At 43.0% G+C, this 23,062-nt stretch overlaps 1 protein-coding gene and 1 pseudogene across 1 annotated transcript; both read right to left on the bottom strand.

The window, feature by feature from the left end:
• Nucleotides 1-11,555: 11,555 nt before the first annotated feature.
• Nucleotides 11,556-16,561, bottom strand: NDUFS5 (NADH:ubiquinone oxidoreductase subunit S5). Its single transcript, XM_067725579.1, has 3 exons — nt 16,422-16,561; nt 14,695-14,912; nt 11,556-11,779 (listed from the first exon to the last, which is right to left on the bottom strand). Exons 2-3 carry the CDS (start codon nt 14,908-14,910, stop codon nt 11,681-11,683), a joined length of 315 nt encoding a protein of 104 aa, XP_067581680.1. The 5' UTR covers nt 14,911-14,912; nt 16,422-16,561; the 3' UTR covers nt 11,556-11,680.
• Nucleotides 16,562-17,971: 1,410 nt separating this feature from the next.
• LOC137218542 (rho-related GTP-binding protein RhoG-like) lies at nt 17,972-18,608 on the bottom strand (annotated as a pseudogene).
• Nucleotides 18,609-23,062: the final 4,454 nt, after the last annotated feature.

Here is a 23,062-nt window from a genome sequence, read left to right as displayed (position 1 = left end):
TTATGTATAAAGCTGCTATGAACATTCATGTTCATAGCATGAACGCTATGAACTTTGTTTCAACATATTTTCATTTATCTTGAGAAAATATCTAGGAGTGAAATTTCTTGATCATGTAGTAAATGTATGCTTAACTTTATAAGAAACTGGAAAATAGTTTTCCAAAGTGGCAACACCATTTTATACTTCTACCAGCAGTGCAAGAGAGTTCCAGATGCTCCACATCCTCACCAACATTTGGTGTTGTCAGTTGTTTGTTCAATTTTGGCCATTCCAATGGGTGTGAAGTGGTATCTCACTATGTGTTGTTTTGTTTTGTTTTCTTCTTTTTGGCTGTACCACACAGCTTGAGGGATCTCAGCTCCCCGACCAGGGATTGAACCCAGGCCACAGCAGTGAAAGTGCTGAATACTAACCACTAGACCACCAGGGAACTCCCTCTCACTATAGTTTTAATTTGCATTTTCCTGATTACTAATGATATTGAGCACTTTTTATGTGCTCACTGACCATTCGTATATCTTCCTTTGTGGAAGTATTTATTCAAGTCTTTGGCCATTAACAAACCAAAACCAAAACCAAGAACAACAACAAAAAACACCCAAGGTTGATAGCCTTTTAATTATAGATTTGCAGAAATATAAGTAATATATACATATGTGTGTGTATACACCATCCCCCACACACATATATACGTACCCTGGATATAAGACTTTTGTCAGATATATGTATTTTGAAGATTTCTCCCAATCTTGGCTTACCTACTCATTTTTTTAATAGTGTCTTTTGATGAACAATGTCTTAATTTCGATGAATTCCAATTTATCAATTTTTTATAATGGTTAGTGATTTCTGTGTTCCTTGTCAGATATCTTTGCCAGCCCCAGTCCACAAATATATTCTATTATATATCTTCTAGAACTGTGCTATTTTTCTACCTTCAAGTTCACTGGTTCTTTCTTCTGTTATTTTCATTCAGTTGCTGAGGCCATCCAGTGAATTGGTTGCTTTGGTTACTCTATTTTTCAGTTCAGTAATTTCAGATTGGTTCTTTTATATATTTCTTTACTTGCTGAGATTCTTATTTTGTTTCAAGAGAGTTTGCAATTACTTGTTGAAGCATTTTTATGATGACTGCTTTAAAATCTTTGTTAGATAATTCCAACATCTAAATTATCTTAGTGCTGGCATCTGTTGATTATGTTTTCTCATTCAAGTTTCTAATTTTGGGGATGATGAGTGATTTTCTATTGAAACCTGGGCATTTTGCATATTATGTTATAAAACTCTGATCCTATTTAAATCTTCTATTTTAGCTGGCAGTCACCCTATTTAGTTTAGTGTGCAGGTCCTGGCTTAGTTTTGTGGGCTATCATTCCAAACATGATTTCATTTTCATAGTGCTTGAGTGCTATTCTGATCTGCTTCATTTGTGTGCTACCAGAGACCAATCTGAAAAGCTGCATGATATTCCACACTATAATTCAGTTCTCAAAATATATGCCATATTGATTCTATTCAGTTTGACATGTGGGTCACTCAGGAGTCTGCTTGGACTTCATACACAGGTTTAAAAACTCCATTCATCAGTTTCTTCTCTTCCAAAATCATCCTCTGGATGGATGAGGGTCACCTTGTTACTGCTGGGTGGTGGCTGGGGAGGAGGGGCAGTGTCAAAGTCCTAAGCAGGTTAAAACGTGGGAGCTGGCTTCTTCAGAGTGAGCAAGTGAGAAGAGGGAGTGAGAGTGAGGGAGAGAGAGAACCAGCAAGGTGGAAGTTAACAGTCTTTTGTAAACTAATCTCAGAAGTGACATTCCATCACTTTCACCATATTCTATTTGTTAGGAGCAAGTTACTAAATCAGGTCAACACGCAACAAAAGGCGATTACATAGGGCATGCATGTAAGGGGATGGGATCACTGGGAGTCATTTTAGAAGCAGCCTATCACAGTCACCTTTAATTTCTCTCATCATCGTTTTGTAGTTTTCAGAGACATTGAAGAAGAAAAAAGCTACCTTTACATTTACTCATATATGTACCATTTCTTAATTATTAATATGGTTGGATTTAAGTATACCACTTTGCTATGTTTCCTATTTATTTCATCTGTTTTTTTGTCCTATTCCTTTTCTCCTGCCTTCTTTTAGGTTAATTCCTTACATACAGTGAATTACACAGCTTTTAAGTACAGTTTCATGAGTTTTGATGATTGTGTACATTAATCATCACTACAATCAAGATATAGAACAATCACCATAGAAAAGTTCTCTCATTTTTTTTCCCCCATCGAATCCCTATCCAATTGCTTCTCTAGGCAATTACTGTTTTGTTTTCGATTACCAGAGATTGGTTTTCCTGTTCTTGAAATCCCTATGAATAAAATCATACAGTATATATACTTTCTTGTGTCTGATTTCTCACATGTGACCTGATTTTGATTCTCTTTATTGCCTTTTTTGCTATCCCTCTTTGATCTTTTTTTGTTGTTGTGTTGGGTCTTCATTGCTGCACACGGGCTTTCTCTAGTTGCAGCAAGCAGGGGCTACTCTTCATTGCAGTACGTGGGCTTCTCACTGCAGTGGCTTCTCTTGTTGCACAGCATGGGCTCTAGGCATGCAGGCTTCAGTAGTTGTGGTTTGCGGGCTCTAGAGTGCAGGCTCAGTAGTTGTGGCACATGGGCTTAGTTGCTCCGTGGCATGTGGGATCTTCCCGGACCAGGGATCAAACCCATGTCCCCTGCATTGGCAGGCGGATTCTTTTTTTTTTTTATTATTTTATTTTTATTTATTTATTTTTGGTTGCATTGAGTCTTAATTGCTGCGCACAGGCTCTCTTCTAGTTGTGGCGAGCGGGGGCTACTCTTTGTTGTGGTGCGCGGGTTTCTCATTGCAGTGGCTTCTTTTGTTGTGGAGCACGGGCTCTAGGTGCGTGGGCTTCAGTAGTTGTGGCATGTGGGCTCAGTAGTGTGGCTCACGGGCTGTAGAGCACAAGCTCAGCAGTTGTGGCGCACAGGCTTAGCTGCTCCACGGCATGTGGGATCTTCCTGGACCAGGGCTCGAACCCGTGCCCCCTGCATTGGCAGGCGGATTCCTAACCACTGCACCACCAGGGAAGTCCTGATCTATCTTTAATGTCAGTGAAACTTTCTTTTACTGTCTTCAATTTGTTGTTATGCCCATCTAGTGAATTTAAAATTTTAGATATTGTAGTTTTGCATTCTAAAATTTCATTTGGTTCTTTTTCTGTGTTTAATTTCTTTTCTAAGATTTCCCATGTGTCCATGGATTATGATCATTTTTTCCTTTAAGCCCTTGAACATAATTTTAATACATGCTTTCAAGTCCTGGCCTGCTAATTGGACTTCTGAGTCATCTTGGGGTCTGTTTCTGTTGACTGCTCTTTCCTTTACTATGGGTTATGCTTCCTGTTTACAGTAAACATGTCTACTGTATATTGAACATTGTGAATATTGAACATGTGAATAATAAAAATTGTACAGACTCTTACTTCTGTTATTATTTTCTGAAGTTGATTTTTGTTTTGTCAGGCAGTTATATTACTGGTTGATTTCCCCGAATTTGTGGAAACTTGATTTTATCCAGTGCTAGAATGGGTCTGTGAAAAGACACTCTATATGGTAACTAGGGATCCAACTTCATTCTTTTATGTGTGGATTATCCAGTTGTCCCAGCACCATTTGTTAAAAAGACTATTATTTCTCCATTAAATAATCTTGGCATTCTTATCAAGAGTCAATTGACCATAGATACGTGGATTAATTTCTGGACTCTCAATTCTGTTCCATTGATCTAAATGTCTATCCTTACACCAGTACCACACTATCTTGATTACTGTTACTTTGTAGTGAGTTTTGAAATTGGGAAGTGAGAGTCCTTCAATTTTCTTCTGCATTTTCAAGATTGTTTTGGCTATTTTGGGCCCCTTATAGTTCTATATAAATTTTAGGATCAGTTTGTTGATTTCTACAAAGAAGCTAGCTGGGATTCTGATAGAGATTATACTGAATATGTAGATCAATTTGAGAAGTATTGCCATCCTAACAATATTGTCTTCTGATCCATGAATGCCTTTATATTTTTAAGATTTTCTTTAATTTCCGTCACTAATATTTTGTACTTTGAGTATGTTTTACCCTTTTTAAAAAAATTAATTAATCTACTTATTTACTTATTTTTGGCTGTGTTGGGTCTTCATCGCTGTGCACAGGCTTTCTCTAGCTGCGGTAAGCGGGGGCTACTTTTCGTTGTGGTGCGTGGACTTCTCACTGCAGTGGCTTCTCTTGCTGTGGAGCATGGGCTCTAGGCATGCAGGCTTCAGTAGTGTGGCTCGTGGGCTCTAGAACGCAGGCTCAGTAGTTGTGGTGCACGGGCTTAGTTGCTCTGTGGCATGTGGGATCTTTCCAGACCACAGCTTGAACCTATGTCCCCTGCACTGGCAGGTGGATTCTTAACCACTGTGCCACCAGGGAAGTCCCAGTTTTACCCTTCTTTTGTTAATTTTTTTTGCTTCATTCTTTATGAAGCTATTATTATAAATGGAATTTTCTTAATTGCATTTTCAGATTGTTTTCAAATATGTCATATGCTGTATTGTCTCTTTCCTCTCCTTTTGAGACTCCCATTATATGCAGACTGCTTTACATGCAGATGAACCAGCTCACAGTTAGGTGCAGCCAATAGAAAGTTCTGTAGGACATCCATCTCACCCACAGGTACCTGTTGTCTTTCCTCTTAATCATGTGCCTTTTTGTCCCTGTGATGGTGGAGTTGGCAGACTCACTAGCGAATCTGTCCTACATTCCTTTGTGGAGTGATTTCCTGGCAACCTGGCGTTGCCCCACCACGGCACGCTGTCTGAGAGGAGGTGGTAAATTGTTCCTCTGCCTGAGATGGGGGCTTCTTTCCTTCCCTGGAGTTGTGAGAAAGCTTCTGAGACTCTGGGGCTTTTGAACTTTGGACTTGGCTCAGCAAAAACCCTGATGGTGTGGAACAAAGTTGTTTGAGCCATGAGGGCAACAGAAAGGAAAGTCTGAGATCTGCTCAGCCCAGTCTTCCACTTCTCCATCCCCAGCAGTGACTCCCAAGCCTGGTCAGTGCTTCCCCCAAGGGACAGTTTGGAAAGGGGTGGTGGGTGGCCTGGAGGGCACCCAGTTGTCACACTTTGGGCCTTTTGAGGATGTGGTGGACTTCCTGCCTTGTACAGAGTCCTGCACAGTGAAGAACTGGTCCGAGCCTACACATCACCTATGTAAAATTCTGGAACATTTTCATCCCCCTAGAAGAAACCCCATACCTCTTAGCAGTTATCCCAGTCCCTGCCTGGCAACCACTCACCTTTCACAGTCTCTATGAATTTGCCGATTCTGGACATTTCATATAAATGGAATCATACGGTAAAAACAACAACAACAACAAAACTGCTTTATATTATTCCATAGATAAGGGATTCTTTTTTTTTCCCCTACAATCTTTTTTCTCTCTCTACTTTAGTCTTGATCATTTTCATTGATCTGTCTTCATATTAACTGATCCTTTCTTTTACAGTGTCCAATCTACTGTTAAGACCATTCAGTGAGTTTATTTGACATTGTATTTTTCAGTTCTAGAATTTTCATTTGTCCATAACAAATTTCTTTATATGTACAATAGTTTGGTTGACTTTTTCTCCTTGATTATGGGTCACAATTTTCTTAAACTTTCATAAATTTCAAACATTTTGTTGCTTCTTTGCATGTCTCATAATTTCATATTGTATTCCAGATACTGTTTCTAAAAGAATAGAAGCTAATAAAGTATACTTCTTGCTTATTTCCCAAAAAGTAGAAATCCCTTCCTCTAAGCATTAAAGGAAGTGATCATTCAGATTCTACCTAGAGGAGGGTTGGAGCTGAGTTGCCACTTGAGATTGATTTCACCTGTGATTAACCTAAATGCCAACTTTCCTAGGTGCTGCTTTTTGATCTTGTTAGAATTTGAGCTGGGAAGGTGTTGGTTGCACTTCTAGATATTTGGGGTTCATCTTTAGAGTCAACTCTGATAGGGTCCCAGAATGTAATCACCCCTGAGAATGTGCACAACTACATTATTTATGCTTGTCAGCAATAAGTAATAAACCTCCTCAGCATTAAATCCAGAGGAAATATCCTTCCCCTCTTCCAGGATTCCAAGCAAGAGTCATTCATTGGCTCCAACTGGGTCATGTGCCTGCTGTGGATCATTCTTGAAAATACAGTAAGGACAGAAAGCAAAATTCATGAACTACGTGCACAATTTGCTGCCATTTGTTTATAAAGGGCAAAGAAAATGTGTGTATGTATGTGTAGACACAGAATCTCTAGGATACTCAAAACACTGATTGCCTCTAGGGAGGGGAACTGGATGCCTGGGGAAGATTTTTCATTATATATCCTTTGTACTGTTTGAATTTTGAGCCACATAAATTACCTATTCAGAAAAATTAAATGAAAAATTGAAATGCAGTTGCCAAAATATTTAGTGGTTTCCCTTGTGGCAGTCAGGGTTAAAAAGCAGAGGCCAAAGAAGTTATGAGTCCCATTTACCAGAGTGAAGAGAGGGGGCAAGGGCAGCAAGTAACTTAGTGTTTAATCATCAAGAGCAAAGCACCTCACAGCTTTCTCTCCCTCCTGACCCCCCAATCTCAGTCCTACTCTAGTCCAATGTAGTTGTTCAAAAAGATATAGCCCCAACTCTGCTTGTTCTTATTCAAATGCTTAAAGAACAGGGGTTTTGGAGCTGGCTCCTTGTTTTCACCAGTTCATAACACTGCTGTCCTACTTTCTCAAAACAGCAATTAAGGCACAAAGTTTGCTAAATACACAAAGACAAGAGGCAGTGTTGCTTATCCCAGAGCTGTGTGTTTAGGGGTATCTGATGTAAACAAAGGCTTCTGATATTCTGTAAACACATCAAGGCAATGTTTTCCAACAAACACAACTAAGTGTTCTCTATCACTCATTTTTTACCTTTAGGTAAATACAATCTTGTGGGATTTCCGTTCATTCTACAACCCAGAGCTCAAGAATAAAAGATATCTTTGAATGAAAGAGCATGTACCTACCTTAAGACTTGATTAACATTCTACTTTCCTCTCTGGCATTTCCAACTGGCCTCTGCTTTTCCATAAACATGTATGCACCTAAAAGCCATTTGGGGCTTTAAAACTTCAGAAAAGTTTGTGTGTTTACAGCACAGTAAAACAACCTAACACAGGGCCACAGCACAGGATCTTGCTGGAAAGCCTCCAGCTTTATTCTCCATTGTGACTGATTAATGATTAGTTTAAGAAAACTCTGCTTAGGGCTTCCCTGGTGGCGCAGTGGTTGAGAGTCCGTCTGCCAATGCAGGGAACACGGGTTCGTGCCCCAGTCTGGAAAGATCCCACATGCCGCGAAGCGGCTGGGCTCGTGAGCCATGGCCGCTGAGCCTGCGCGTCCAGAGCCTGTGCCCCGCAATGGGAGAGGCCACAGCAGTGAGAGGCCTGTGTACCGCAAAAAAATAAAAGAAAAGAAAAGAAAAAAAAGAAAACTCTGCTTGGCTAACACAAGGAATAAGCAGGGCCCGCTCAAATGCCAAATCCCCTATTTCCAATATTGAGACTAGGACACAATGTATTTTCCCTTTTGAGGAGAACTTACATTCAAGCCTTACAGCTTACATTTATGACTCAAAATGCTGTAAGGCTAACAATGATCAATCTGAAAAAAAAAAAAAAATTGCAAAAACAATTCGATTTAAAATAGCAGTCGCAAAAAAAAAAAAAGAAGAGATGGTTTTGGGCTTCCCTGGTGACGCAGTGGTTGAGAGTCCGCCTGCCGATGCAGGGGACACAGGTTCATGCCCCGGTCTGGGAGGATCCCACATGCCACGGAGCGGCTAAACCCGTGAGCCATGGCCGCTGGGCCTGCGCTTCCAAGCCTGTGCTCCGCAACGGGAGAGGCCACAACAGTGAGAGGTCTGCGTACCGCAAAATAAATAAATAAATAAATAAAGTAAAATAGCATCTAGGGCTGCCCTGGTGGTGCAGCGGTTGAGAGTCCGCCTGCCGATGCAGGGCACACAGGTTTGTGCCCCGGTCCGGGAGGATCCCACATGCCGCGGAGCGGCTGGGTCCGTGAGCCATGGCTGCTGGTCCTGCACGTCCGGAGCCTGTGCTCCACCACGGGAGAGGCCACGGCAGTGAGAGGCCCGCGTACCGCAAATAAATAAATAAATAAATAAATAAAAATAAAATAAAATAGCATCTAGGGGCTTCCCTGGTGGCACAGTGGTTAAGAATCTGCCTGCCAATGCAGGGGACACGGGTTCGAGCCCTGGTCCACGAAGATCCCACATGCTGCAGAGCAACTAACCCCATGCACCACAACTACTGAGCCTGCGCTATAGAGCACACAAGCCGCAACTACTGACCCCACATGCCACAACTACTGAAGCCCGATGCCTAGAGCCCATGCTCTGCAACAAAAGAAGCCACTGCAATGAGAAGCCCGTGCACTGCAACAAAGAGGAGCCCCCGCTCGTTGCAACTAGAGAAAGCCCACGGGCAGCAATGAAGACCCAGAGCAGCCAAAAAAAAAAAAAAGAAAAAAAAATAGCATCTAATAGCTAGTCAACAAGGACCTACTGTATAGAACAGGGAACTCTACCCAGTACTCTGTAATAACTTATATGGGAAAAGAATCTGAAAAACAGATATATGTATATGTACAACTGAATCACTTTGCTGTACACCGCCACTGTAAATCGACTATACTCCAACATAAAATAAAAATTTTAAAAATAGCATCTAAAAAAATGCTTAGGAATTAACTTAAGGAGGTGAAAGGTTTGTACAATGAAAACTATAAAACACTGCTGAAAGAAATTAAAGACATAAATAAATGGAAAGAAATCTCATGTTCATGGACTGGAAGACTTACTAAGATATCAGTACTACCCTAAGCAATTTACAGATTTAATTCTGTCCCTGTCAAAATCCCAATTTTTTTGCATAAATAGAAAAACCCATCCTAAAATTCATATAGGCTCTTAAGCGACCCTGAATAGCCAGAACAATCCTGAAAAGAACAAAGCTGGAGAACTCAAATCAGGAGGACTGTTGACTTTGAAACTTATTACAAAGCTACAGTAATCAAAACAGTGTGGCACTGGCATAAAGACAGAAACATGGACAGACAGAACAAGAGTCCAGAAATAAACCCTCACACATATGGCCAAATGACAAGGGTGCCAAGATCATTCAATGAGGAAAAGACAGTCTTTTCAACAAATGGTGCTGGAAAATCTGGATATCCACATGCAAAAGAATGAAGTTGGACTATTACCTAACACTATATTTTTAAAAATCAATTCAAAATGGACCCATGACCTAAAAAACATAAAACTTGGAAAATATAGGGCAAAAGCTTCACAACATTGGATTTGGCAATGATTTCTTGGATATGACATTAAAGGCAACAAAAGAAAAAATAGAAAATTGGACTTCAGGAAAAATTTTTTTTAAAACCCCAACTCAATTCAAAAATGGACAAAAGACTTGAATACACATATATCCAAACAAGATATACAAATGGTCGATAAGCACATGACAAGATTCAACATCTCTAGTCATTAGGGAAATGCAAATCAAAATTACAATGAGGACTTCCTTGGTGGTGCAGTGGTTAAGAATCTGCCTGCCAATGCAGGGGACATGGGTTTGATCCCTGGTCCGGGAAGATCCCATATGCCACGGAGCAGCTAAGCCTGTGCACCATAACTACTGAGCCTGTGCTCTAGAGTCCGTGAGCCACAACTACTGAAACCCACATACCTAGAGCCCGTGCTCTGCAACGAGAAGCCACTGCAATGAGAAGCCCATGCACCACAACGAAGAGTAGCTCCTGCTCGCTGCAATTAGAGAGAATCCGCACACAGCAATGAAGAGCCAACACAGTCAAATAAATAAATTTAATTTAAAAATAAATTAAAAAAAAAAAACTACAGTGAGATACCTCACTTCCATTAGGTGGCTATCAAAAAAACCCAGAAAATAACAACTGCTGGTGAAGATGTGGAGAAATTAGAACTCTTCTGCAGTACTGATGGGAATGTAATTGAAAGCAGGGTCTCAAGGAGATATCTGTATACCCATATTCATAGCAGCATTATTCACAAAAGCTAAAACATGGAAGCAACCCAAGTGTCTACTGACAGATGAATGGATAAGCAAGATGTAGTATATACATACAATGGAATACTATTCAGCCTTGAAAAGGAACGAAATTCTGATATACGCTACATGTATGAAGCTTGAGGACATTATGTTAGGTGACATAAGCCAGTCACAAAAAGACAAATAGTGTATGATTCCACTCATAAGGAGGCACTTAAGAGTAGTCAAAATCACAGAGATAGAAAGTAGAATAGTGGTTGCCAGGTGCTAAGGGGAAGGAGGAACAGGGAGTTATTGTTTAATGGATATAATTTCAGTTTTCCAAGATGAAGAGTTCTAGAGATGGATGGTAGTGATGGTTGCACAACAACGTGAATGTACTTAATACCACTGAACTGTACACTTAAAAATGGTTAAGACGATATATTTTATGTTATGTGTATTTTAACACAATAAAAAGTAGTTTAAGAAATGCTGCAGGATATCTGAGGTTTCCATTATATTCTCAACACTTACAGTAATTTTCTAGGGTTCATACCTTCCCTTCTACATCTGGAAACATGTTTCTAAGGACTCCCCTGGTGGCTCAATGGTTAAGAATCTGCCTGCCAATGCAGGGGACATGGGTTCAAGCCCTGGTCTGGGAAGATCCAAAATGCTGTGGAACAACTAAGCCTGCGTGCCACAAATACTGAAGCCCGAGTGCTCTAGGGCCCGTGTGCCGCAACTACCGAGCCCATGTGCTGCAACTACTGAAGCCCACATGCCTAGAACCTGTGCTCTGCAACAGAGAAGCCACTGCAATAAGAAGCCCGCACACTGCAACGAAGAGTAGCCCCCGCTCGCCGCAAGCAGAGAAAGCCCATGCACAGCAACAAAGACCCAACACAGCCAAAATAAATAAATAAATAAAATAAAAACAAAAACCAAAGAAAACATGTTCCTAACCATGTCAGTTAGAAGTACTAATATACCACTAATGTATAACACACATAACACACAACACTGATAGCAAATTGAAACAATAGTGTTGCCTCTTCAAAATGAGGTTATCTGAACTTGGCATTTTCTTAAAGCCTTAAATTTACACTTCACAGACCTTAGCGTAAACACACAACCACCCTCTGTACTGCCTCTCCCTCCCGGCCCAAGTTAGTGCTTTACAGAAAATAAACCAGAATCAAACACTGCAACTTCTTAAATGAGTTACCATATTTAAAGTACCTACATAGTAAGCATTCGTTAAGTGCTGCTTATTATTCCCTAGATGCTAATTTTTAAGAGAAACGCATTTTCTCAAACTTAAAAAATAGGTTGCAACCTCAGTACAGAGAAGTATGATCCAAGAGAATATAGAACCAATAGGAGAGAGCAATCCTTTATTTTTAGACACTTTCACAAAAGGGTTTTCAGTACGTAAAGTTTCCAGCAGAGAAGAGAGAACGTGAAAATCAGCCTCCAGCCACCGGCAGCTGCTCTGCTCAGGGTCAAGGATCCTCCTTGCCCAGGTGCTGAGGTGGAGGTGTGTACTTCCCTTCCTTTATTAGCTTATCCCGCTGCCTCTCGATGGCACTCAGACGTTTCATCTGTCAAAGGAAGAAAGTATTTAAACTTGGGGGAGATATGCACTGGAAAGTGAGGGCTGGAGAAGCTGAATACAAAATTGGTTTCATTTTTAAACTATGCAAGTCTTTCATCCTAGAGGGCCTCTGGGATAAATCCCTTCTTTAAAGAACCCATTTCCCAAGCTTATAACAAATAAATTTCTGGTATATATAATAATATCTCCTTGAAAACTAATAACTAAAATGTTCCTATGATATAGAGGAATACAGGTATTTACAAAAACAATACAGATCCAAAGGCTTTAAGAGGTATACTTGTGCATATTAAAATCTTTTAAAATATTAAAAGCTGAGATCATCTCACAGCTTATATATTCCTGACCTCTCTATGTGAAGGTGGCACTGCTGCTAGTAACTGTTCACTGGGTATGAATGAAGCAGAAATAGCCAAAGAGGTCTCTGGACCACACTGAAAGAAAGACGTGGTATGTGCTCAGCTACTAGTCACTCGGATAGGCAGAGCCTTGAGTTCTGCCTCTTCTCAGTAGGACATTCCCAATAGAGGAAAGCCATGCTATTCAAGATTGTATGAGAACCCTAATTCATGGATTCTGTGACATGGAAAACAGACTTACTAATCCTGACTGCACTATTCCGTGGCTCAAAACCCAACAGCTTTCATCTTACTGAGAGGAAAAGCTGACTCCTTCCCTGGAATGACTTAAAAAGCCCACGTCTCTGACTTTATCTCTTAATACCCTTCTCCTGGCTCTCTGCTCCAGCTCAGAGACCCTTCCACTTGCTGTTTCCTCTGCCCGGAACATTCTTCCCTCATGTGCATGTGGTTCACTATCTCAAAGTCTCTGCTCAAATGTCTTCTATCACTGAGCTCTTTTTGTAGCACTCTATTTAAAAGAGCATACATGCCTTCTCCTGCTTCCTATCCTTCTCCTGTTTATTTTCACCACCGCACTTACCAACACCGGACACACTATTTTCCGTTGTTTGGAAATTTTCTGTATCCCACCGCTCACTGTCACCCCCACCCCTGCCCCACTGCCCTGCATATAAGCTCCATTAGGGCAGAGACTTTTGCTTACTGCTGTATTTCCGGTACCTGGAATAGTTACTGACAGAATAGGTGATCCAGTAAATATTTTTTGAGTGAATGACCAGGTTTTCACAAAGGCATGAAGAGGTAGTATGTTCAATTAAACATCCCATGAACTTTAAAGAATTAGTTAGGATGTAACTTCAGTAGGAAAAAAAACTCTAGGTATCCTAAATACTAATATAAACAATAACCATTTTAAAAACTGTATTCTTAACATTTCTCCATTAAAAAGTCTCCCAACAGACTAGTCATGGCTGAGCTATCACACCATCATATGTCAAGTCTTTCTTCCACCTAGAACCAATCACCACTTGGTGTTCTGGATACAAGCACAGGGTCTGGAACCAGCACTGCCAGGTTCAAATGCCATTTCCTCTTACTGGGCTATATGACCTTAGGTAATAGCCTTAATATTTCCCTGCTTCAACTTTTTAATCATACAATGGGGAAAATAAACATAATGCATCTCACAGGAGATTATTGTGAGAAATATATGCATTATTACATTCTAAGAACTTAGAACAGCGCTTGATTCTAATTCCTTGATTCACTAGCTTCTTCACTTAGATGACCTCCAAAATGGTAACGTATCTATTCATAAACTCACAGGATGAGGCGTGACCTTAGAGTAACACTTTATATTTCCAGATAAGGAAACCAAGACTACAAGAGAAATGACTTGCTCAAAGTCACGAAACTAGTAGTGGCAAAACCAGCATCAAAATCAAGGTCTCCAAACTCCCAATCTAATGTTCTTCCCGCCTCATCACACTGTCTCTTCTTGGTGTTAATTTTCCATAATGAGTAAAGTCTTAATCTGAGCAAGGAATAAGTGGGGCCCGCAGAAGACAAGTTAAGACATATTGTGAACTAAATAGCTGGTAGGTGGCCAACCATGACCCATCCTTGTCCCTCAGTAATACTACAATATTACTCAATGATCAATATTCCTTTAGAGATCAATACAAAATTATTACCTGACACCCCTTCATTCCTTCCAAATTTGGCTTCACATAATCCAAATGCCAAGAGCAGATTATAAAAAACAAGAAATTTAAAGTTTTTGATACAGATAACTTTGAGAAACATTTAAGTGAAAATCTAAATTGTATCCCTGAACCCCAAGGAGTTAAGAGTAATAAAAACATTTATATTTGTTATATCTGGAGCACAGAAATAAGTAAAATGATGGCCCACAGCCAAAGATTTCTTCTCTAAGGGAGAACAGGGCCCTACATGTTATGCACATTCGACTCTTGAGGAAGCAGACACCATGCCATTAACCTTTTTTTGCCCCCTGCATTTTTGGTCAGGCTCACCTAAAGCAATCTCATTAACACCTCCATCCTCCCCAGAGTAGAAATCAATCCAGAGATTGTTTTATCAGTTTCAATGTAATAGATCTACAGGATTTTAATCTCTTCCCCAATGAGGATTGGATATATATATTGGGTTGAAATATATTCACCCAAAGATTTTCAAGGACAAACACCCAATGCTGGTTGGTATTCTTTACTTTATAGTCTAGGCAAAAATGGAAATATACACATGAAATTTCTAACCTGGTGGCTGCAGCAGGATACAATGCTAAGGAAAATATGTGAGAACATTAGGAAGAACACTGAGGAATAAGAGGCCCTTGTCAGATCTGAAGGTTTTTAACTTCCTTGACATGGTACCTAAGTACGGAAGGAGTTTCACCACAAAAGTTTTGCCAATTCACATTGGGCAAACTAATGCCCAGTGACCAATTAAAAATACTTAAAAGTAGCCCCAAAGAAATGAGGAAGTAATTCAGTGCCTGTCTCCATCACTTCCTCACCGTTTTCTGTCGAAGTAGACACTCTACGAAATCATCATATTCTATCTTGCACTCTTTCTGCGCGCGAATACCACCAATACCATGTGCGCACTCTATCCATTCTTTTTCAAAAGCATGGCATCGACCTGGAATCTTGAGAGGCTGCTCAGCACTCTGGATTGTCATCCAGCGGTCTAAGTCAAGACCCAGCCTTTTCTGCACATCAAAGAAAGGCATGGCTGAAGTGGAAGAAAAAGAAAGAATGCCGTAAAATTGCAATCAAATGAGAAACTTCTGAGAAAAATGAAATAACTTAGATACATAGCTCTCAAGAAAGCTATTTTATACTATTCTCCCAACTACTTCTCCCCAAACTTTTTCATTAGACAGGTTCTTCCAGTTTATGGTAGATGAGCAATTTCTGTGCTTTCACAAAACTCAAGGAAGAGACAACTAGAACTAAAAAACAATGCATTAAAATCCTCTATACTGATAAGGTCATTTTTATCAAAAGTTAAAAAAAGTGTTTATATTTTGACTCAGTTATCCCAATTCTTTGAGATAGATCTGAAGAATAACTGAAATAAACAAAAAAGCACAAGCATGAAAACATTTCTTTACATTTTCCGATCCATATAATTTAGATGACACTTCTAAGAAGCCATCCTGAAATGGTTATGTCCCTCCTGTGTTAGCTCAGCATCATCGACTTTTCATAGTACTTCCCACACCCCTGTAATGCACTATCTACATGAATGCCTCCCCCATTGAACAATGAGTGCCTTGAGGGCAGGGACCCGGTAGGAGCTCAGTAACTGTTGGGGAAAAAAAAAAAGAATTTCAAACAACTTTAAAGTGCAACGATAGAGAAACGGATAATCAAATCTGGTACCTATCTGGTAGAACATGAGGGGAAAAGAACACACATGAAACATACACTTGAATACTGAATGAAAAACAGGGGGGATTACAATAATGCCCCCCCAAAAAAACTGTCTGCAAAAGAAGACTGGAAGGAAGCACAAAAAAGGGTCAATAGTTACCTATGAGTGGCAGATTTACAAATGAATGTAATCTAAAATTTTTCTACCCATTCTTTCAGTCATTTACTTAGTAATAGCATTCCAGACACTGGGATGGGGAGGAAAAGCAGTGCAACCTAAGCACTAAAATGAGGACACACACGTGGAATTGGGAACCCAATGGAAAAGCACAAGAGGTAGAGCTCGAAGTAGGAAGCACCAATTCTGCCCATGAGACTGGAAAATGCCTTTGAGATAGGTGGCGCTTGCCAAGTGAAGCTCCGTGAGCAGAGTATTCCAGTAGGGCACACACAACACGAGTTACAGCCGGAGGTGCTGGGTATGTCTGGGGGACACTGAGCACCCAGACGTGGCTGGAGCGCAGACTGCATGTCGGGAAGAAGAACGAAACGAGCTTAAGAGGTTGACGGGGCCCAAATCCCGCAGGGCCATGCAAGCCGGGACAAGGAGCGTGGACTTAAGGTTAAGAAACAGAAGGCCAAAGTATGAGTCCGCCACAAAGCTACGTTAACCTGGAAAGAGAGCCGAGAGAGGCGCGGCCTACAAGCTTCGATGACACTGGCTGTGTGGACCAAGGGGCCTGGAAAAGCAGAAAACACGGCCAAGGAGAACGGACACCCAGCAAGCCAAGAGGAAATCTGTTAAAGAGATCTCGGAAGGAAGCTCCTTAGGCTTAAGCGTCCCGCAAACAAACGCAGCCCCTACCGTCCAGCAGCTGTGTCCTTGACTCCTTGCTGACTCCGCTACTAGAAGATCCTCAGGTGACAATGAGGCCTGCCGCAAAGGAAGCCCGCAGCGCGACGCTTGCAGCGCGACGACGGGAGCCGACCTGCCTTCCGCAGTCGCGCCCTGGAACCATAGAAACCGAGCCTGTCGATCTGCGCCTGCGCGACCGGCTGAGTTGGCTTCCAGAGGCTGCGGATAAGCCAACCTTACCTAGACAACTGAGTAAGAGGTGGCCCGGGGGTTAGTGATTTCCTGCTGCCTCCTCGTGCTGTACCTTGGATTCTCACGACAGCAGTGATTGGTGAGGGACTTAACCAAGGGAGCCCCCCTCATCCCCCTCCAGTAGCGGTTAAGCTCATGGAGTGTGGACCCACCCAGGGTGGGTTCCAATTCTGGCTCCGCCACTTCTGTGTCAGCCTGGAAAAGTTTCTTAACCTCACTGTGCCTCGGTTTTATCTTAAGATAAAAATATCTTAAAAGACAATAATGGTACCTACAGAGTAGGATTGCTTTGGGGATTGAATGAGTTATATTAAAGCACTGAGGCGTTTCCTGGCACGTGGAAAGCGCTCTAAGGCAATTGCAGTTCTTTGATGTCGCAGTCTGTTTTTACTTTGCGGATTCGGGAAAGTCGTCAGAGACCATGCCCCTCCTCTGTTTCAGAAACTCCAAAGGCTCCCTTTGATTACAGCAGGGGCTCCGAAGTGATGGTGGAGGGGGAGGGACTGGGGGGGGAGGTAACATAGGCAGTGTGTGGTATGATACGTTGCGGGAGTGGGAAGAAAATGCTAGAATATTTCTAATTTTTGTGTTTTTTAATTTGTTGTTTGTGTGTTAATGTTTATAAAGTGCATAATATTACATTAGTTGTACATATAAATAACTTGTAAATATTTATTTTGGGGAAGTTTGGGCCGAAAACCTTTTCCTTTTTTTTTCCGCTGAAGACAGGAGGTTTTATTGATGCTGATGGGAGTAGGTGGGGCCCCCTGGAGCCCGGAGGGGGTGGGGGTGGGGCCGAGTCAGTCAGTGGATGCAAAAGGCCTGAGCACTCGGGGGTGGGGGGGTAGGTTGGGGCACATTCATCTTAGGATTCTATGGCTCCTTCTCTGGGGAAGGGAGAGAGTATCTTGAGGGGGGAGCAATTTGAAGAGCAGCGAGGGAGAGGTTAGGGATGGCTGAGAGCCCCTAACCTGAGAGAAGTCACCACAGTAGGCAGCAACATCTGTGTGGAAAGCTGGATCAACTCGTCAGTAGAGGAAAGTGGGGAGGGGGCGCTGGGTTGGCTTCTTGGGGAGGGGTCTGACCTTGGCCTGGGTGAGCTCTCGAGAATACCTAGTGTTCTCAATCAGAGTGGGGCAGGGCCCAAAGCCCCTTTCCCTGTGGGCCTCCTTAAGGAGATAAGGCTTTCGGGGAGCCCCCTTGGCAAGGGGTGCCAGAATTATTCGTAAAGGCACAGCTGGGGGCAGACAAGGCACAAAGGCACAACTGGTGGAGGGCAGGGGCAGCCTCCAAGCTGAGTGTCAGGGTCACAAGAGGACACAGGACCACCCACGCTTGCTAGGCATGGGGTTGACCACGGCCTGGACAGCCTCAGCAAACACTTCCTTGACGCCGTCCTGCTGCAGGGCCAAGTACGCGAGGTAGCGCACAGCGTGGATCTGCTTGGCCAGCACCTGGCCCTGTTCCTTCGGGCGTCATAGGGTGTCAGGCTGGGCTCTCAGGTCCTTCTTGGTGCCCACCAGGAGGATGGGCACATCGGGGCAGTGGTGGCACACCTCTGGGTGCCACTTGTGCCACACATTCTCATAGGAGGGCGGACTGGCAATGGAGAAACAGATGACAAACATATTGGTCTGTGGGTAGGAGTGTGCGCAGAGGCGGCCCTACTCCTCCCGGCCCGCTGTGTCCCACAGGTGCAGGTTCACCGTGTGCCAGCCCTGCAGGCGCTATAACTGTCGAACGCTGTGGGGAGGTACTCCTTGGGGAAGGCGGTGGTTGTGTAGCAGATGAGCTGGCACGTCTTGCCCACAGCCCCACCGCCTACCACCCTACACTTGATGCTCTCCATGGTGGGTGCAGCTGCTGCGGTGGAGGCTATGCCTCCTTCCCCTTCTGGGCCCCTCTGGATGCAGTGACCTGGTGCCCTCCGCGCCACAGGGGAGCTGGGGGCAGCAGCAGCTCGGGGCTGGAGACTTCTCTTCAAGTGATGTGCTCTCAAAACTGTTTAGAGAAGTTCCAACCTTTCCAGCCTCATTGTCCCAAATCCCCTGCCTAATGCTCCAACCAAGAGCTTGCTCTAACAGCGTCTTCCAGGAAAAGTCCTGCCATCCAGTCTCTGATTTTTTTTTTTTCTCCCTTCCCCTGGAATGACACCATTCCCCCCCATCCCGTCTCCATTTTTGCATGCCAAATTCCTGCTCTGCTTCAGGACTTTAGCATAGGTTTTTCTCCAAAATGGATTAACGGTCCCCAAGCCCCGGGTTCATCCACTCTGGAGAGAATTCCTAAGTTCCCACGATGTTCTGGTTTTGTTCCAGCATTCCAATTCTCCCTTCCTTCCCCCTTCATCAGGTATAGCCCACCTGAGATCAGTTTCAGTTCAGCTAGAATTTCCTGGGCACCTAATGCATGCCCGGCACAATACTGGAGGATTATGGAATTGGTAACTCATGGCCCTTGCCCACAAAATACTAGAGGTAGCAAGGTAGTGATCACCACCACCCCTTCCACTTCTCCCACTTTCTTATGTTGGTGATATCATCTTCCCAGCCATTCAGGTAGGAAACTCTGAAGTTGTATTTTGCCTTTTCCTCATCTTTCATCCAATATTTAATTACTTGCCAAATTCTTTCAAATATTCCTTCAATAGGTTTCCAATTTCTTTCTTCCTTTCTGCCTCCCGGCTCCTCACTTCAGTCTGTTTGGCACTGACTAATCTTTCTAAAATACTAATTTCATTGAATCACTCCTTGGATACCAGGCAGGATAGATTAGCACAAAGATGGGCAACTTAAACACCTCCAAGGCCAAACAGAGCTAGCTCACTGTAAATAAATGAAAACAAAAGCATCATGATAAATAGTAGCTGGTACTTGGCCTCAGTTTAAGGGATGGAAGGAGTGTTGAGGAATGTGACAAACTGAAGAGCATATGTCCTGTCTAAAGGGGGCAGCAGCTACTCAGCTCCATTCTGTTGTTGTCAAGAATCAGGGCCCCAAATTGTCAAGTCTTCAAATTTTTCAAGAGAAGCCAGAAATCTTTTGTTATTGTTTAAGTGTGAAACATTCCACTTTAAAAATATGGGGCAATTAATCTTTTTTTTTTAAAGCGTTGACCAAACAAAACCCAGGATGGAAATGGCCTTGAGCTGCCAGATTTCAACCCTTGGTTGGAGGGAAAATTGCAGGCTGGAAAAGCAATTTACTTTAAACTCTGATGATTTTTTACATCCAGCCTTGCTCTCTTCTTACCGTCTCTTCTTAATGTTGCTAATTGCTTTTCTAAAAACTGAAATCTGATCATTCAAAAAACACTTCCTGAGCTCTTACCACACGGCCATGATCCTTGTTGAGCTCTTGGGACGAAGACACAGCCAGAATGCTGTGGTAAGTGATAAAACAAAGATGAACAAAATAAGGGAGAACGCAAAGGAGGGGGGTCATTCATATTGCTTGGGCTGCGTGTGAGGTGTATTCAAGAAAAGGTCCAAATTCTTGGGTTTGGTATTCAAGACCATGATCTGATTTCTTCCCATTTCTAAATCGTCAGATCCCATTGTTCACCAACCCCTACTCAATACCCTCGTGTTCTCAGCCATCCAGAATTACTCTCATGCTTACAACTTTGTAGGAGCAGTTTCTTCTGCCTGTAATAATCCCACTTGCTACCTTCCCACTGTCTCCCAGGCGAATGCGTAATCCGTCCGCATCGATTATCGCACGGTTTTCTGTGAAAGCTTCCCGAATTCCTGAGCATTTACTAGGCCTTTGTTGAGGTCCCACCAGCCCTGTTATATATTGTTTCCTATTATAGATGTTGTTAACTGTTGATACGCCGACCCCCTCCACTGGACCGTGCATTCAGACCCGGTGTCGGCGCGGCTGTGCAAAGATGTCGGTGACAGGTCGTCTCCTCTCCCGCAAAGATGAGAAAACTACAATTCCCAGAAAACCCTACGTCAGAACGGAGCCTGCGCCGTTGCTATTCTGACAACGGGCGCCCGCTTGGATTCCTGCGCTTTGCGTTACGAGTGTTGTAACTCGGAAGTTAGGGTCGAGTTGCCAGCTCTTGTAACGCCCGTCATTTATCTTTTATTTTCCTTGTTCTAAGATCCTCACGTGGAAGTGTAGTTTTACAACAAAATCAAAGGGTTTTATGCGCAGAGAGGCAAGCCTGAGGTGTCGCCTTTTTCATTCTGTATTCGGGAACCCGAAGCTCGGCGACCCGGTGGAACAGGACTAGGCGTTCGCCGCGGGGTCCAGCGACCTGTTCTTCCGCGACAGAGCCTTGCTCCCATCTTCAAAGTATAAGAGGATGGCTCAATGTTAATTGAAGGCCCCTATTCCCACTCCTCTGAAAACTAGCCTCAGCTGCTGCGTGGACGGTCACAGGCCGTTTAACGTCCCCCTGGGTCTCCATTCGCTGGACTTCTGTCCTTGACCTATAGGATTTCCTCATGTTTACACACCTCAGTCATAACCCGAGAAAAGCTTTTAACGCTACCTTTCTACAGGTAGGCCACCTATAATTTAGCACATTGGGAACTTTAGGTCTGTATCTGATACCACTGTCACACAGATTTGAATAAACTGGGTAGCCCGAAGATCCTAGCACATTTGGGGAAGTCAGTGAGTTTGGAAACTTAACCCCCACCCTCACCCCCAAGCCAGAGCTATAGGATACTTTCAACAAAAGCAATAAGCAAAGTAATGTGAAAGAGAAAGTAATGGGTCCCAAGGCCTGGAATATAATGGAAATCAGAGTGACTGTTTAAGAAAGTAAAGAAGGGACTTCCCTGGCAGTCCAGTGGTTAAGACTCTGTGCTTCCAATGCAGGGGGCGTGGGTTCCACCCCTGGTTGGGGAACTAAGATCCCACATGCAGCGTGGTGTGGCCAAAAAAATAAAAAGTAAAATCATGCCATTTGGGGGTAGATAAAATATCAAGATGAAGATGCACAGAACCAAGAATCACTGAAGCAAACTGCAGTGGGGAGGAAAGCTGTGCCAGGCTTGTGGTAGGGGTAATCTGATGTTGGTAAACATTCCATCCCTAGACTTAAACTCCCCTCATTCTGATATGTGGAGCTATCTCTTGACTTCAGTTAAGCTTCCCAAGTGATATGATTACATGAAGAAAACACACTAAGGCCAATGGGGAAGTCTACTGCACCTGACATATTTCTCATCATAAATTAACACACTGGAGTCTGGTTTTATAGACCAATATAGCTTTACTAGTCAGCTTTCCTGAGTACAGATCAAGGTAATTAAACTACCTGGAGGGAAGCTGCCGAGAGTGGCCTTACCCTGGAAACACCCTGATTTCTCTGTCCAGATGCACAGAATACTTACCAAAGCAAGTTTTATCGCATTCCTGCCCAGAGACTGGGAGCCTCTCTAGGGTAAGGACGGCATCTCTCTTACCTTGGCTGCAGAGACAACCTGCAGAAGGCTTAAAGTAATTTGATCTGAGAGTTAAGGAAGTTTCAGGTAGTGCACTGACTACTGGAAAAGGGGAGGAGTAGCCACATAATTCATTTAGTCACTCATCATTTAAGAGCCAAGAATAGATAGATAATAGCTCAAGGTGCTACTAAGGGCTCAGTATATTGGAAGAGTCATGTAGACCCATAAGTGCATTACACGATTACCTTCCTCAGAAAGGTCTCTCTTACCACCCAATTTAGGCATCCAGTTACTCTCTCTCATTCCCATTTTATTTTCTTCAAACACTTTTAAATCTTGGATGAAACAATGTACTAGTTTGCCTTTCTTGCCTCACAACAGTGTTAAGCACCGTGAGAGGAGGGACCTTGTCTGTCCAGCTCAGTGATATATTCCTAGTGCCCAGAACAGTACTTGGCAAACAGTAGATGCTCAATAAACATTCATCAAATGACTAAGTAACACTGCCTTCAAGAAGGGAGCAGAAAGACAACTGCCACTTGAGTAGGCCATTTGTCAAGTGAGAAGGTGTTAATTCCAGGCAGAAGAACAGGAGCACCATGAAAAATGACAGTTGGAGAGGAAAATTTAATAATCCATGCAAGAGCTAAACAGAACCTTTAAGAATAGGTGGATTGGGCTTCCCTGGTGGTGCAGTGGTTAAGAATCCGCCTGCCAATGCAAGGGACGTGGGTTCGAGCCCTGGTCCGGGAAGATGCCACATGCTGCGGAGCAACTCAGCCCGTGTGCCACAATTACTGAGCCTGCGCTCTAGAGCCCGCGAACCACAACTGCTGAAGCCTGCGTGCCTAGAGCCCATGCTCTGCAACAAGAGAAGCCACCACAAGGAGAAGCCCGCGCACTGCAATGAAGAGTAGCCCCCCACTCGCCGCAACTAGAGAAAGCCTGCGTGCAGCAATGAAGACCCAACACAGCCAATAAATAAATAAAT

Source organism: Pseudorca crassidens, chromosome 2 (assembly GCF_039906515.1).
Source record: "Pseudorca crassidens isolate mPseCra1 chromosome 2, mPseCra1.hap1, whole genome shotgun sequence".
Classification (NCBI taxonomy): Eukaryota; Metazoa; Chordata; class Mammalia; order Artiodactyla; family Delphinidae; genus Pseudorca; species Pseudorca crassidens.
This window is presented reverse-complemented; position numbering and strand designations above follow the sequence as displayed.